The 17,276-nt window shown below is 49.8% G+C and overlaps 1 protein-coding gene across 1 annotated transcript; it reads right to left on the reverse strand.

The window, feature by feature from the left end:
- Positions 1-9,831: 9,831 nt before the first annotated feature.
- On the reverse strand, positions 9,832-16,381 carry Klhdc7a (kelch domain containing 7A). Its single transcript, XM_087215690.1, has 2 exons — positions 10,686-16,381; positions 9,832-10,055 (listed from the first exon to the last, which is right to left on the reverse strand). The coding sequence occupies exon 1, from the start codon at positions 16,309-16,311 to the stop codon at positions 14,032-14,034; it is 2,280 nt and encodes a 759-aa protein (XP_087071816.1). The 5' UTR covers positions 16,312-16,381; the 3' UTR covers positions 9,832-10,055; positions 10,686-14,031.
- Positions 16,382-17,276: the final 895 nt, after the last annotated feature.

Here is a 17,276-nt window from a genome sequence, read left to right on the forward strand (position 1 = left end):
TATAGAACAAGCTGCAAATGTCTGCTGACCATCAATACTTGACAGTCGACCACTAACCTTTGTCCCCTTTTCTTTAATTCTATATGTTAACTTCCCCCTCAACCCCCTATAAAAACAGCCTCGGACTCTGAGCCAGTTGCCTCTCTAAGCTATTTTGCTTTGGGAGTGCCGTCTGGCCAGACTAATAAAGGTCTGTTTTATTTTCCAACTTGTCCGGTGTGTTCCTTCCCGGGTGTTCTTCGCTGCAGTCAGCTCCTCCGAGCGTTTGGTAAGGCCCTCGGTCTTACACCACTAGCAGCTGAGAGTCTGTCTCCTCATTTGACCAAATTTGGGGGGAGGCCAAAGTGAATCCAGCTCCCATTAATGGCCATAAACTCACTCATTAACTCCTCACAATGACCCGATGAGATAGGTATCACCCCCATTTTATAGATGCTGAAATGAAGGCCTAGCGAGAATTACTGAGAATGACTCAGAAACCCGAAGCTTGGGGATTGCTTTCAGTAAATGGCCTCATTACTCCTTTGGAGAACATGTGGTGATGGAACGAACCAATGGTAAAGCTTTGCCAAATGCTGGTCCTGGTGGATTCCTCTTAATGCAGAAATAAGGCTTCTCTGCATCGAGCTCATTCATTGTGTGCAAATGGTACTAATTGCTTCAAAACAGTGTGTTGTCTTAAGTGGGTTAAACATTCCCTTCTGAAATCCTGTTTGTACTATTAATTTGAGCAACAAACTCTTGATAGAGCCGGGCATGCTCCACCTAGGCAAGGCTGGGAGAGGGATTACAAATCTCACTAGTTTGAGTTGGGACATGGCGGTGTCAGCTGGCACGGGCTTGCCAGTCTAGCCAACTCAAATCCGAGGTACCACGGCCCATCACATGCAGCAGTCACTGAGATTCATAAATATTGGACTAGACATGAAGTGGCTTCTCTTCTGTGACCAGAGAACCTCAACATTTTTGCCAGCACAATCTTGCCAACTGGGGGTCCTGCTGGGCTGACTTTAATGAACAGAGAAGACTTAATTTTAATTAGCATGCTAATTGTTTCCATGCAAATGAATGTGGAGAAAGGACTTGTGAACAGTTTATTTTCTTAAGTGGGTTACATGGTGCCTCCTGCAGCTCCATTCTTGATGCTCCATTGCTCAGCCAACTGTTTTGTTCACCGAATAGTACAAATCCAGCTCCTAAGCAAGTTCAGCTCCCAAGCATGGCCCAGGTACATTGAGGGCTTTTTCCCTCCTAGTACTGGGAATTGACCCAGGGGCCTTCACACTGAGCTACATGCCTAGCCCTTTATTTTTAAATTTTGAGACAAGGTCTCCCTAACTTGCTAAATTGTCCAGGTTGGGGAATTGAACTTGTGATCTTCCTGCCTCCACCTCCCAGAGTCCTGGGATTTCAAGCATATACCACCACACCCAGTGCATGTGTGGGCTCTATGTGAGAGCTTGGGAGAAGTGAAATAAACCCACCCAGACCCTGTCTTCTAGGACTTATTGTAGCGGTCAAAGGTGAGAGCACTATAACTCCATAGGACAGGGAGCCTGGTGGTAAGCAACAGGAAACATTTCAGGATAATTGCAGAGAAAGGGAATGCACAAGAAGAGTCACTGAGCAGGAACCTGAAGGCTGCTTTTGATAAAGACCGTGACTCTTTGGGCTCCAGACAGGCAACTAGACATAGGATAAAAGCTTGACTTCTTTATCTTCATTTTGTATCTGTCTCCTTTTGCTACCCTAAACTTTGAGTCAGATTCTTGCTCAAATCTGCACAAACAAGTTAATCAGTTAAGTTGTGCTTGTTTAAAAAGCTGGTAATACAAGGTTGATCAGTCCAAACTTTCCCTAAGCACTCTCCCTCCAAGGTTAAAGTCATCTAGATAAAATAACTAAAATATTTTCAAGACTTACAGGGACATCATAATCAACAGCTTATCAACAATGAACTTCTCTAGGGGCAACTCACTTTCCAGGTTTGCTCCTGTCCCTTTCAGGCAGGAGGTGTCTATTCCTCAATAAATAGTTCCCCCCAAAATGAACTTCTTTAATGCCTTGTTCCTGACTCAAAAATACAAAAAAAAAAAAAAGACTTCCGGGAAGATGGCAGACTGGTGAGCAGCAGAGAAAGAACCTCTCGGGATTCGGTGTCTTAACATTAGAACTTAGCGGTGTGAGAAGGAGGAGAAAGAGGGAAGTGGGTCCAGAGGATACAGCAAGAGTCTGAAGCGAGAATTGAAGTCAATGGGGAGGGCCAAGAGAGAGACTTCAGTGAAAAAGAGGGAGGTGGCAGGTGGCACTTTGTCCCAGAGTCCGGACTCACGGCGTGGGAAGGGTGGGTCGAATCTAATGCCCCTTTGCAAACCACCAGAGTGTAGCCAAGGTCTCCAATCATTGCCCTAAACCCAAAAGAGGACCCGGTCATTGTCTTGACTAATCCCATTCTGTCCTTCAACCTGTTCTCCCTGTGAATCCTCTCTCCTCTCCAGCTGTCTCTAGTCAGGAACAATGAGTTGAACAGCCCAGGAATCATCACCCCCGGCCCCAGCAGGACCTTGCAGATCCAGACCTGATATGATGATCAATCAGACCCTGATTTGACCGAGACTGCTCAGCTCTCCCCCGCCTTCTGTTCCTTCCTTATATCACCCCCAAGACTTCCAGTCACTGGACTGCTAGTTTTTCCCCAGTGCGGCCATACTGAGAGTAAATTCCCTTCCTGTGTTTACCACTACTGTGTCCTGTTTAGTCAGCTGAGCCTGGTCTGTTGGGATCCTGCCCTAGGTCTCTGGTCACATTTAGGGTAGAGGCAAACTGGGCGGGAGCTGAGGTGAGCTGGGCAGCAGAAGCAATCTGGGGGCCACCTTGCTATTCCAATGACCCATCTCGAGCTGCCCCGGTGTCCGAGTGTAGCCCAGGCCACTCCCTCTTACTTGGATGCCCCCCATCTCCTCCTACCTGATCTCCAGGCTTCCGCTCTGCCTGCCCATCAACACATTCTCTCCGTAGCAGCCAGGAACACTTGAAACTGAAATCAGATGAGGCCACTGTGTGCTTAAATCCCCCTGTGGCCCCTCTGCTCAGATCTTTGTTGCTAATATCATTCTCTCATCAAAGGAACCAGAGCTCCTTGGAGAAATAGCAGAGCCCAGAGTTGGGCAGGAAGTACTGTATATGAGCCTGGACCATCTTGACTTAGTGCCAGAGAGAAAGGAACAAAATGATGGGGATACAGCAGAATTGATGTGGTTCAAATGTGGTTTGCTCTCTGTCCCCACCCTGAGATGCTCGGGGATCATGTGTTGGATGCTTGGTCCTCAGGATGGCAATCTGAGAGGTGGTGGGACCTTTAAGAAGTGGGGTGTAAGAAGTAGAAGATGATTAGGTCACTGGGGGTGCTGTCCTGGGGAGGCATTAATGCAGGTCTCCAGGAGTGAGTTAGCTCCAGAGAGAGTGAGCTAGCTCCAGAAAGAGTAAGCTATTATAAAGGATCAAGACTCCCCTTTCACCCTGCCACCTCTCTGGCTTCCTGTCTCACTGTGTCTCACCCTTCTGCATGTCCTCTGCCACTGTGATGCCATCCACTGAAGTGCCCTCACCTGAGCTAAGCAAATGATGGGTCTCCAAAACAGTGAACTAAATACACCTCTTCTCTTCATAAGTATCTGGCCTCTGATATCTTCTTACAGCAACAGAAAATGGACTGATACAGGGACACAGAAGTCAAACAAAAGAGCCCTAGTGGCCAACATTGAGATAAATGAAGCAAAGCAAATAACGTAGTGTTAGAATATGACCCAGTGTAGAAAGTCAATATCTATGAGTCTATACCCAGAACTGTAGCCTGGAGACCCATCAACTTCCTCCAAAAAACATAAGAAAAGACCACATAGAAGGACCATTTAACAATCACCTGGCCAGTAGTCCTCAAAGCCATCATAGCGACCAAACACAGGGCAGGTCTAGGAAACTGTCACCCCCAAGTGGATCCTGAGGAGATGCAACTGCTAAAAGTACTATAGGATCTTAGATGTAATTCTGCAGCAGAAAAGCTCAGGAAACCTGAGTAAAGTGTAGACTTAGTCAATGTAAATGAGCACTGTGGTTCCTTAGCCGAAACCAATGAACCATAGGACTGCAAGGTGAGCAATGCAGGAAACTGGGTCAGAACTTATCTGGGCATCTAAAGTTATTCTCAAATAAAAAGATTTTAAAACAGAAAAAGAACAACAAAATCCTTTGGAGGTTTCTGACAATGTTGTGGCCTGGGCCCACCCTGCACCCCTCAGGCCAGCTTCTCTTGGGTTAGGATACAAGGTCTTTACTCTTGGTGGCCCTCCAAGGGTGCCCCTTCCTCTTGCTCCTTCTCTCCCCATCCCTTCCTCTCTCCATGTCTCCTTCCCTCTAGGCCAAGTCCTCATCTTTCATATTCCAGTTTAAATGCCACCTATTTGAAGAAGGCATTCTGAGAACTATCTAATGTGTCTCTCCTGTCACTCTCCATCATGGCTGACATTTATTTCTTGCATTGAATTTAAGCCAATCTGCCACTATTTTACGCAGTTGTTTATCTGTTTATTCATTGGTGTCCTCAGGAGAATGAGTCTACCGACTCCCACAGAAACCCTAGCACCTTGCAGGGACTACAGGTATAGACACAGCTGATGAATGGAGAATGTGCGTCTGTTTACTTGTGCTAAAGGGGGATCTTCCCTGGCTCCCACTGTGCACCCCAACTCTGGGCTTCCAACCTTCCCACCGCTGCTTATCCTGTGTGGAACTGCAAAGTGGTGCTCCTTAAATACAGACCTTGTCCTGCTACTATGTAATTATAGCTACTCAGTTCTCCATTACTGAAAGAGCTCAAAATTGCATAATTAGGACCCACAATGTAACACAATCATTAACATGGTGTATACCCTGGCCGTTGCCAAATGATATTTTTACCAAAGCACCAAAAGTAATTAATTTAGGGTGAGACTGGAGGAAGCACATGGAGGAGAGAGAGTGCTTTTCCCTTTGTCTTGCTGGTGGCATTGAGAAGGAATGAGGTATCTTTGAGAAAGAAGCTATTTATCAGGTTCTCTTCCTCCAAAGTGTCCCACAGAGTTGGGTGCTGTGTTAGTTGCAGAATCTTCTAAAATGGATAAAAACCAGCCTGTCTTTGTGCTTAAGGCACATTCCTAATTACCTGTGCTGACGGAACAGAAAAGGTCTTCATTTTAGGGAAAGGTGTTTTCCAGAGTTAAAGACAACTTCTATTCATGAGGGGTGGGTGGAGAGGGGAGTGGAGGAGCTGAGGTTTCATGGGGACAAACCTGCTTGGGGTGGCAGGAAAGATCAGGAGAGGGATAGAGGGAGGCTGGTGCAATGTGTGAATGTACTTAATGCCCCCCAGCTCTACACTTAGAAGTGGCCCAAATGGTAAATCTTATATTACGCATGTTTTATCACAATTAAAATAAACCCAATGATATATATTTTTTAAAAACCCAAGACCCAGAAGTCACAATATTCTGATGGGAGAAAAGTCAGCCCCACACCATGTAGAAAGTAAGACCACATTCTTTGGTTTTTAAAATTATGGATAATAAGAAACTGGAAATGAAGAAGTCAAAGCGATAACAGATTATTTCTGAGAAGGAATGATTTTTACTGTCTTCTTGGGCTTCTTTATGTTTTCCCAATTATATATTCTACAATAAATGTTTGTGGCTTCTTTGTAATCTGATAAAAGCATGAATAGATGCACAGGTGGATTTACTTAATGGCCCTGGATTGCACATCTTACAGCGATGACAGTGGTGAATTTTGTGTTATGTGTATTTTACCACAATAAAAACTGTGTGTTTGTGTTAAATTAAAGCAACGAGTTCTAGAGACACTGCTGCCCGGGTTTTCTTGGGGTTGGCATTGCTCTGATTTGCCACCAGCCCACCGACCAGCCCACTGCCTGGGCCAGGGAGCGGGTGTGGGTGTGGGCTGAGGGGAGAGGGCAACGGCTTGCACTGTTTCTAGGTCCAGTCCAAGTTAGACACTTACCAGGCGTGGTGCCAGGTTTGGATTTCTGCAGATTGGATTTGGTTACTCAAGGTGTTTTGAAGGATTCACTCAATTTTTTGTGATTCAAATTGAGGCCAGTGTAGCAAGAGCTCTCCTACTATTCATGAGGTAAAGGCTGTGGAATGGGATCAGATAAATGTGATTACAGGAAAAATGATCAACAGACTGTAGAGGTTAAACTGTCCTCAAGAACAGAATGAAACCACATCCTTTGACACTTGTTACAAATAGCAACCCATTGTATGGGTGTAGTTTAAAAAATTTTTTATTCATACATTTTTGTAGTATATAATGATCACATTCCTTGTGGGGAGTTGGTGCATGTGCGCAACACATCTTAATTCTCTTTTGAAAATCCCTTTCCCTCCCCCTACTCCATCTCTTGGTCTCCTTCCAATTTGCTATTATCCATCTTTTCTTTTGCACTTTATTTATATTTTGGGTTTCTCATAAGGGAAACCACGTGATACTTAAGATTGTGTGTGATTTATTTCACCCAATGTTATGGTCTCAAGGTATATCCAGACTTCAAGTCACACTACAAAGCTACAGTGATAAAAACACCATGGCATTGGCAAAAAAACAGACTCGTGGATCAGTGGAACAGAATAGAAGATGCAGAACAACCCCAGGGACATTCAGCTACCTGATCTTTGACAAAGGGGTCAAAAAGCTAGGAAAGACAGCCTCTTTAAGAAAGACTGTAGTGTTTTCACCCTCCTGAGGCATACCCACAGCTTACTTTACTGTACTACTAGGCCAGTCCTGTGAAAATGGCTTTTCTTTTAAAATGGATAATGCTGGAGCCCATCCAAATGCTGCTTGAAACTCTCTAGAGTTAGGGAGAGACGGCTGGTATCCCTGAGGTGAAGTTCTAGAGGAGGCAAGAGTGAGTGCACCTCTCCTAGAGTCTGTGCAGGGAGGAGGAGCAAGGCGAGCATCTTCAGGGAGGTCAGATGTGACTTTATTAAAAAGTTGTCAACAGCTCAGAGTGATGTTCCAGGTCTGGAATTCCAGCACTCTTGGAGGCTGAGGCAGGAGTATTGCAAATCTGAGCCCAACCTGAACAACTCAGCTACTTAGGGAGGCCCTATCTCAAAATAAAAAAGGGCTGGGGATGTAGCTCTGTGTGAAGGCCCTAGGTTCAATTCCTAGTACAACACACACACATACACACTCTCAATATTAATCAGCTCATTACCACCAGGATAATGAGGGCTCAGTCCTACAGGGGCATCTGGGAGCCAGTGCAGAACATCAGAGCTGTCCCCCTGGGACTCAGAGAACTGGGGTATTTATACACTAGCTCTGCCCTCCTGTCACTGCGTGGGTCTACCCTGGGGAGCACTGAACCCTCAGGTGGTGCCAGGCTGCCATTGCATGGGCAGAGTGTCTTTCACCAGCGTGGAGGCTCCTGGGTGGGCTGCAGGTGCTGAGGCAGGAGGACAGCTGTGCTCAACACTGTGACCTGGCGGGGAGGGGGGCATTGCCACCCTTACCTTGTGTGCTGTGCTGGGGGCTGTGTTGAGGAAAGGGAAGAAGATGTGAAAAGACAAGTGACCTGGCTGCTGTGCAGGGAGTGGGATTGTGGCAGGGCAGCCACCACTGCCACACGGGACCCAGGACACAGCTCTGCTGGCTCCCTCAGATCTGTGCTGTGTGACAGACTGCGGGGCACCACAGTGAAAAGGGCTGTGACTTGGGGCAAGTGGCCTCAAGATTTTAGACTTCCAATCTCAATGCCAGGGACCAAACCCACACCGGGGTGCTCCAGGTTCCCCCCAAAGCATCAGCAGGGAGTCAGGGGCCCGATCACCAAGAGGGGCCCAGGCAGTCTCATAAGTGATACTTGCCACCTTGATTCTTTCTTCCAACAAAGTGCCTCTGGGCTCCTGCCCTGAGCCGGATCTGGGATCCGACACTGGAGACACCAAAGTGAACAACACCAAGCAGATAAGATGGCCAAGGCCCCTGCTCATGCGGTGTCCGCATAGAGCCTGGACCCAGCGACTCTAAAAGGGAGATAAGCAAAGCCCCCCATTCTCGCAGCTGACTCACCACTCCTGACACTGGGGAGCAGTCCTGCCCTGGTGGTTTCCACCACTTCCTGGCTATGTGACCTTGAACAGTTAAACTCCATGCCGCAGTTTCCCCATCTTTGAAATAGTGAATATCTAACAAAGAGGGCTGTTTTAAGAATTAAATGAATTACTGCAAGTGAAGTGTCTGTGACAGAGCCTGACACTCAGCAGGTGTTAGCAGAGATATTTCCAGAAGTTGATCTTCTGGTCTTTCTAGATCCTCCTCTGAGCTGGCTCACAGCTGTCCCCCCGCCCCCCATGTCCAATGGCTCCTGGGTCTGGGGGAAGATGGGGTCCTCCAGGAGTGACAGAGGGTTGAAGCCAGGCCTGGTAACCGGCCCCTGGGTGGGATCCTAATCCTTGGTGGTTCTGTAGAACGGAGTCAGGCCATATGGCTGGATGATGAAGAACTGAGGGATTGCGGTCAGGTAGACCTGGGGTGGCTTCCCAGCTTGGCTTCCTTGCAGCTGTGTGACCATGGGAAGGCTGTTTCACTTTCTGGAGCTCTAGATCCCTCAACTTTGAAACTATGACCCTAGATGATACCTCACAGGACAGTCAACCACTTACCCATTGGTGGCTGTACTGCAAACCACCCCAGGCTCAGTGGTTTCTGACTACAGATATCTGTTCCTCTCATGCATCTGTGGATCAGAGGTTTGGGCTGGGTTCAGCCAGGCGCATCTTCTGTTGGCCTTGCTTGGGTTTGGTGGGGTCCTGTGGTCGGTGGTTGGTGGGTGGCCTCATTCTCTGGTCAGGTGCTTGGCTGGCTAAGTGGGGCGACTGAGCCATGTGGCTGTCATTGCGCTAACCTGGCCTTGTCCCCCTGGTGGAAGTCTCAGGGTTTCCAAGGGCCAAAAGAGAGCAAACTCTCTGCTATAGCAAGTGTGGTACTGTCCCAGAGGGCCAAAGCAAGTCACATGACAAGATGCCAGTGGTGGAGAAATTGATAGGAAGGGGAGAATTTGGCCAGTTTTGCTATTTACCTTGGTTGTTTTGAGGATAAAATGAGGCAATAGAAACCAAAAGTGGTGGCATGTGACTGCAGTCCCAGCTACTCAGGAGGGTGAGGCAGGAGGATCACTTGATTCCAGTACTATGAGGTCAGCCTGGGCAACATAGTGAGACCTCGTCTCTTAAAAAAGAAAATAAATCTAAGCATGGTGGCATACATCTGTAATCCCAGTGTCCCGGGAGGCTGAAGTAAAAGGATTGAAAGTTTAAGCCCAGCCTGGGCAATTTAGCAAGACCCTGTTTCAAAATTTTAAAAAATTAAAAATTAGTTTAAAAATAATGAGCTAATATGACTAAAGAGACTATGAGCATCGAATGTCAATAAATGAATAACAATGATTACATTTCTGTCCTCTAGGATTTTAGCATAAAAAGATTGTTGTAATAATTATTAGTAATCATTTCAATCAGTAGGTTTTGAACGGTCATTTTGAAATTTGAGCAGGGCCCGGTCTGTTTCTCTTTGTCCTCTGAGGATACCCCTGTCCTGTGAAAATACCCCTGGGCCAGCCACAGGGCTCTGCAGACTCAGCAGAGACCTGGGGCTCAACTCCTCTCCTGCAGGCCTGCACATAGGCCGGTGCCGAGGACACTGCTGTTGGCATTGGTATAATATCCATGTCTCCACCTCCTCCTTACACACAAAAAGGCAAGTGAGACTCAATCGCTTTTCATTTTTGTTTTATTTTGACCCCCATCCCACCTTTCAAGTGACTGGAGGCCAGGAGCTATTTGCAGAGCCTTCCCTCCAGGCAGTTCTTTCTTCTGCTTCTAGCTCCCTGAAGGAACCTCCTTCACCCTGTTTCATCTCCCTCCTTCTGCTAGCCTCGCAGCCTCAAACCTGCCTAGGGAGCTGCTCCTGGTGGCAGCTACAGCTTCAGGGGACTCCTAGGGGAATGAGGGGGACAAGGCCATGAGGCTCCTCCAGGTAAGGATGACATAGGCAGGAAGTGCTGGGCACCTCTGTCTACTGCTCCAAATATGCAACCAAGACATGGCCCGGTTCCTCCCAGGCCCTAAAGCTAGTTACACTCCATCTGTAAGGGAAGGAGCTCCTGCTACCTGGCACCTTCTCAGGCCTTCCAAGGACCTCTGAGCACTTTTGAAGCTGGACTGTCTTCCTCCCAGGAAGAGGCTTAGTGCTTTGAGCCCAGAGAAGCTCAGATCAGCTCGTCAGTCAATCCTGACAGTCTCAAAACCTGAGCAGTACAAATATGAGGGTTTTGTTTTTGATTTTGTTTTGCTGTTCTGGGAATGGAACCCAGGGCCTCATGCATGCCAGGCAAGCACTTTGCCATCGAGCTATACCCTCAGCCCCAGAATATGAGTAACCTTTATCTTGAGCATCCCCTTAGACCTTCTCAGACAAAAAGGGGCCTTTGGAGCTTCAATCTCAGACAGCTTCCCCCTAAGAGGACAGGACTCGGGGGAAAAGGGAAGGAGGCCCCAGAAGAACCCCCTTCTCCGAGCTGGCTCAGCAGCCCCTCCCCACCAGACAACAGTTCTTCGGGGACCCACGTCGGAGCTGTCCCTGGACTGGGTGCTTCTTGTTAGTTCTCACAATATCCTTCTTCAGAGCCTGGCAGGGGCAACTCATGTTATGGATGTAGGCATCGAAGATCCAAGAATTTAAGAAAATTTCCTTTGAGTTCAAGATTCAGAGATGGAGCATTATTAATTGGTGTGTGTGGAGATGGGATTGGGTAACCAGGATGTGGGCTGGGGCCAAGTCCTTGGCTACATTGCCTTATGATGACACAATGGAGAAAGGTCTCATTGAGATAGAGGTGGCCAGGTTTAAGCACACTTTTAAGGACATGGAAGGTCTTTGGATTTTGCTCTTAAGGAAATTTTCTTAAACTCTCTGGCCCTCAGATTTTTCTCCTGCAAAATGGGATTATTGTGAGGATGGTGGGATGATGTCTATGAAACCATGTAGTCCAGTCCCCAGCATAAAATGAGCAGGTGCTCACTAAATGTGACTCCCTGTCTTATCTGGCCAGGGATTCCTTAGAGAGGCACCTGGGATGTCCCTTTAGCCGGTCTTGGCTTTCTGGCTGGGGGTTTCCAAGACAGCTCTGTGTTCTACAGACAGAGAGCAGCCCAGCCCCAGCCCCAGCCCCAGCTCCAGCTCCAGCTGCAGCCCCAGCTGTAGGCAAATGTAGGCATCTATGTTTGTTTCAGCAACTCTGCTCTTCCAGACAGGACCTAGGCTGGGATTCTTGTAAATATTGATAGAAGCCCCAGAAGGGAGACAAGAAAACAAAGGATGTTTTATTTCTGATACAAAAAGAAACCAACTGGGAAAAAAAAAATCCACAGGCCCAACAAGAGGGGAAAATGTTTAAATAAACCGTGATACATTCACTCGGCGGAATATTGTACAACTATTGAAATGATGTTTACTGAGAGTTTGTAATAACATGGGAAAACGCTTATTCTAAAATGCTATGTGAAGAAAGGAAGCAGCTGAATTGTATATTCAGCATAATCATACCTAGGCAAAAATCGAGCGGAACAAAAACTGCACAGAAGAAAAAATTGGGGGTGGGGGTCTGCACCATGGGAGGGGATGTCTTTGGGTGGCAAAATTGGAGAGTATTTTCATACTTTTCTCTATTTTCCAATTTTTTTTCTATAACAGGCAAGGGTGGCTTAAAATGAAAAATAACACAGACTTAATTATTTTTTTTTTCCTAAAGAAGAAAGAACTCTTACTGGGGAAAGCATGACAGATGATCCACAGAAAGCCAAGAGATAGAAGCCACTCTGATCCAAGAGCAAGAGGTCCATAGACCCCAGGCTATTAAACAAGGTCAAGTGGAAATCCTAGATGTCATCACACTATTACTCAGCTGCACACTGAAGATGATGTCTACAACATCCTGGTGATTACATTGGCCCTCACCCCTGAATGTGCAAACTCTGCTTCTCTCCTGGGGAATGTAGCTTGTTCCCATATAATATGTCTGTTTCACAAGTGTTGGTGTGATTGAATTCTTTTCCTTGTACCAAGGCCCAGTCAGAATAGCTGAGCCACCCGGCCTTTCCTCTATACCAAGATGGCACAGCACGGAAGGAGCCCTGTCCTCGCCAGCTGATGTGGTGCAGCAGGAGCCAGCCTTTCAGTTCCTGGTCTGTGCATCTCCCAGATTTCCACTGGGGTCCCCGCTCAGATTCCATCCCACCAGGGAGGCTGATCACACTGTTTGAAAGAGCAGTCCTTTCCCTCAACCTTTCCCTTTAGCACCTATGCAGCATGGGTTCAAAGTATTTGTCTCTGTGTTGGTTTTATTAAAAAAAATTCCCCTTTTTCTTCCACTAGGATGTGAGCTCCATTAGGGCAGATATCTGCTGTGTCATCAGTCCAAATAGTCTATAAGTGCTTTAAATGCTATTATTTTACCAGCAAATGGATGGATCCTGGCATCATGCCCCCTGAGGGGTTTTCCAGGTTCCCTGAGCCATGTTGCTTCACCAAGATGTCCTGTCCATCTCCATCCTTAAATCCAGCTCCCAGCGCTGATCTGTTGGTAATTACTATGACTGCCAGAACTCAGAATGGGTACAGTTTTGAGGCCATTATAAGGATTCCTTCAGAAAAGTTACGGCATTGATTAGTGATGTCTGCCATGGGACCACAAGGGAGGTAGATGAGCTGTACTGGAAGGAGGAGAAATTAGTCTCCTGCTCCAGGCTGGGGCCAAGAACTGCTTTTGGGTCTGATCTTTGTATCTCTTGGAGAGGAAATAAGGGCTTTGGGGGTAGAGTGGACCAACCCCTCTCCCTTCCTTTAAGGAAGAGTGGGTGCCTTCCTGAGGCTGAGTCTCTTCCATTTCAGAATTCACCAAACCTTCTGTGAAAGGAAATCCAGCCTCTGGCTGCTCCAGTGGAATCTGCCAGCTCTGCAGCTCTATGATAGACTGGCCCCTTCCTGGTCCTTCCTTGACTGATGAGACTAATCAGGTGACCACGTGGCATAGGGAAGGCCAGTCCTGCTGTGCCCTCTCACCAGCCCCAAAATGCTGACAGGTAGTGGGCTTCCACACAGAAGCTGGGTCACCTGAAAGGATTCTGAGGTCTAGGGAAAGACTGCTGGGGTCAGGGAGCAGTGGATATGAGCAGGGGCCTAGAAGGAAGGTGGCCTTGGATCACATCAGCTCCTCCCTCTCCTGAGACCTCGTTGTTTATAGAATCAATTGTATTCTGAGTAGACCTCTGTGGGAAGATGGCTAGTTTCTCCTCCTTCCAGTACACAGAATTCCAGGGAACAAGAAAAAGTAGAGTTGGGTAAATTTACTCTGCAGACAAGAGTGACCGTGGGCACCTTCAACTTCAGCTGATTGACAGCTGCAGCCCTCTCTCCTGGCTGTACCCCTACCTCTTTCCTGGTCCTGCCCAAACCACCTCCTTTGAATTTCCCCACCTGTGCCCCAGGAGCTTCTGGGTAAATTAAAGGTGGGGCCCAGTTTAGGAAGGGGCGCTGGAGGCTCACAGAGGTCAGGCCCATCTCTAGAGGGAATAGCTTGAGGGGCCTCTAGTGCTGTGGTTGGATAAGGCTATGCTCTAAGTTTTGGTGGGGTCCTGATGTAGCCCCCAAGAATTTAGATATGAAGCAAGGTGGTGGTCATCCATGCTGATGCGATGTCTTTCTTCTGCCTTGGAAGGCTGGTCCCTAGCTTTAATATTCTGTTAGGCAGGCCTCTGAAGCCCACGAAGGGGAAAGGCCCATCTGAGACCCTGAAACTAGAGGAGGAAGGGTTAGAATTCCCCTCATTACGGCCAAATTCCCAGACCCCCGGAGTGATAGGCAGGAGTGGGACTCTGCCTTCTGTTTTGCCTTGGGGAGCCCAGCAGAGGGCTGCTAGACCCTGGTTTGAGGCACAATGGGGCCAGGCAGGGTGAGGACAGTGGGCAGGAGGGTGCCCCGAGGGGATGGGAAGTGTTGCAGCTCCTTGGGCACAAACCTGGGTGAGACGTGGTCGGCCAGGAAGCAGAGTGTGCGCTGGCGCCCCACACAGTAGATGCGGGTGTCCACCACGGCACACTGGAAGGCGTCCGGGTAGGGCATCCGGAACGTGGCACACTCGTACCAGAGCCGTGTGCTGGCACTGCAGCGGTACACGCTGATGCCCAGGCTGCGGTTTAGGTCAAAGCGGTAGAGGAAGCCGTTGACAGCCACCATCTCAGCCGTGCGGTCCTTGCTACCACCCGTGGGGCTGGCCCACCAGCGGTGATCCTGGGCTGAGAATCGGAGCAGCAGGTAGCGCAGCGTGCCACCTGTGACGAAGATCTCACCAGCACACACCGTGGCTGTGTGTGCCAGGGCAAACGCGTCACTGGGGAGTGGAGGGGCAAAGGCCCAGCGGTCCAGACGAGGGTCGTAACGCTCCACTGTGTTCAGACACTCGCCCCCGATAGCATACAGGTGGCCATCCAGAGCCACCAGCCGGCAGTGAGGCCGGGCCTGGTTCAGCGAACTCACCTCGCTCCAGATCCCTGTCAGTGGGTTATAGCAGAAGACACGGTTGGAAGGCTGATACCCAGACCCCTGGCAGCCAGACACCACAAAGAGATAATTGAAGAGGCTGCAGACGGCACATCCCCGGGACACTGCTTCAGGGGGCAGCTGGGCCAGGGGGTACCAGGCATCCTGCTCATCATCATAGCAACAGAGGCGGCCACAGTTTTCCTGGGGGCACATGTCGGACACCACCAGGCACTTGCGGCCACGGAGCCTTCGCCGGAGGATCAGTTCCCGCTCTGTACCACTCAGGCACCCATAGATGTCCGGGCTTCTGAGCACCTGGAGGTAGTTGTCGCTCATCACCTTGTAGGCTGCCTCCTTGAGGGCCTCCAGGTTCTGTCTCTTGGCCAAGGTCAGCACCTCATAGCAATTGCCCAGATCCAGGCAGATGTCCAAGGCAGAAGTGGGACTGAGGGGGAGGTGGAAGAAATTGGTCCTAGCCACCAGCTGTACGTGGGGCTCCCCACTGTATCCGGATAAACCAGGCAAGGTACCCTGGTCTGGGTGGTCTGGAGCAGGCGCCCCAAAGCCATCAGGCTGGAGCTGGAGCTCTGGGTTCTCCGAGATCTCCAGGAGACTCTCCTTCCTGCTGAAGCCATGTACAGAGGGTGATAGCACTGGCTTCGGGGAGGCAATTGCTTTGGCCCCACCCTCTGCATCACCAGCTTGGCCTCTGGAGGATGCTCCTGTTTCCAGGGTCTCTAGCACTGGCCCAGGGGTGGGAGCTTCGGCCAGAGCTGCTCTCCTGGGGGCCAGCCTGGATGTGGCCTGGGAAGTGGATTCCACATAGTAATCGTACACCTTGCCCTTCAGCTGGGGCCCTGGCCTCTCTGCCTTCTGTATGAAATTCTCTTCCATTCGGACCCGTGCCATGGATGAGAAGGTATAAGAAGAGTTGGTGGCTCCCTCTTGCTGCTGCACGGCCAGGTCCATGTCTGAGGCAGCCTGGACCGTCCCGGCCTCTTCTCTGCTCACTCCTGTCACATGGCTGAAGACCCAGCTCTGGTTCATGTCACTGCTATCTTCCATGGGGGCCACCCAGCTCTGAGGGGGTCCCAGCTTCCCTGGCTCTGGTTGCTCTGAGGACCCACTGTCCATCCATGTAGCCAGTTCACCACCCACACAGCTGCCGTCCACTGACGAGGCAAGTTCAGCTAGAGAGCTGCAGGGAGGGGTGAGCTTACCGTCAACAGCTGTTCCGGTTTCCTGGTCACAGCAGCAAGGAGGTACCTGCTCAGAGCTCGGGCACTGCCTGCCTTTACTCGGGGGCTTCCTGTCTCTGCCAGTGGCTCCCAGAGCCAAGACACAGGGGCTTCCCGGGACCTCCCAGCTGCAGCCCAATGGTGCTCCGGCGTTGTGGCTACTCCTCTGACGTCTCGGCCGCCTCTGGAGTGTCCCCGGAGAAGCACTCTGGACAGCAGGCTGCCCTGAGGCCTCTGCTTCCTTCTCAGCTTTGGCCTCAGTGTTCCCACCCTTCTGTGGTGCGTGGGCAGGCCTCGACTTGTACAGTCTGTAGGCTGCCGTCACCAGGAGCAGCGCAACAGCAGACAGCACTACCTTGCCCATGAGCTGCATGTCCAAATGCCAGTCCTGGGCCTCTGCTCCTCCGGGGAGCATGCTTCTCAGGTGGACCCAGGCCCAGGAATGTCAAGAATCCGATTAATGATTGCCCAATAGGGACCAGTTCCTGGATCCTGCTGGGCCAAATGGGAGGGTGTCCTGGCCAGCCAGCTGACGAGTTGGAGCAAAGGTGACTTTGAGTTGGCACAGAGAGGGCACTGGGGCCAGGGATGGCAGATCTCAGCAGCTGCCTCCTGAGTCCTTCCCCAGGGGTGGGGTGGGATCTGTCCGGAGGTTCGCCCGAGATCAGCCACCTGAAGAGCAACCTGGCCTGCAGCTGGGGGATGTTACAAATGCTAGCCAGTCAGAGGAAGCTCTTAACCAGACTGTCCTCCGGCCAGGAAATGCATAGGGTTGGTTAGTCTGTGGTCTGCTTTGTTTTCTCTTTTGCAAATCCCTACAATAGGCAGCTTGGGTGTGGTGAGCCATGCAGCAGGTGGATCCAGGGTAGGTGTGGTGGGGGATGGGTCCAGTCCCTGTGTTGGGGTCAGCATTTAGCTGGTCAAGTGGGGAAGCAGCACAGAGGCTGAAGCCAGGGCCTGCAGCCAAGCCACCGGATCAGCTCTTGACAGCCTCTGCCCTCCTTTCCTGCTCGGCAGGTTTTCTCTGAGGAGTAGGCAGAGAAAGCACATTGCATTAGCACCCAGATGGGGCAGGACACATCCTCTCCCCTTCTATGGTGACTAGCCTGGCTGAGGGAAGACCTATACACTAACCACACCCAATCCCCATATCACCAGGGCTGTGGATCCTGTATCCAAACTATCAGGCTCTGCCACTTACCAGCTGTGACTATGCAGCAGTGTCATGAAGCCACAGTAAATGCTAGTGTCTGGTCTCCCTCCGCTTCCTCCTCATCACACACCCTCATCACTGGTATTCATGGTCATCAGCTGGACCTCCAGAAGTACAGACCTCATTCTGCCCCTGCCCTGCCCAAAGTCCTCTAAGGTTGCTGGGCG

Source organism: Heterocephalus glaber, unplaced genomic scaffold (genome assembly GCF_053883595.1).
Source record: "Heterocephalus glaber isolate CG9 unplaced genomic scaffold, H.glaber_assembly_v1.0 deba00001452, whole genome shotgun sequence".
Classification (NCBI taxonomy): Eukaryota; Metazoa; Chordata; class Mammalia; order Rodentia; family Bathyergidae; genus Heterocephalus; species Heterocephalus glaber.

Excerpts from the sequence above, each read along its gene's own strand:
- Klhdc7a (XM_087215690.1), bottom strand. The coding sequence starts at position 16,311 with ATGCTCCCCGGAGGAGCAGAGGCCCAGGACTGGCATTTGGACATGCAG.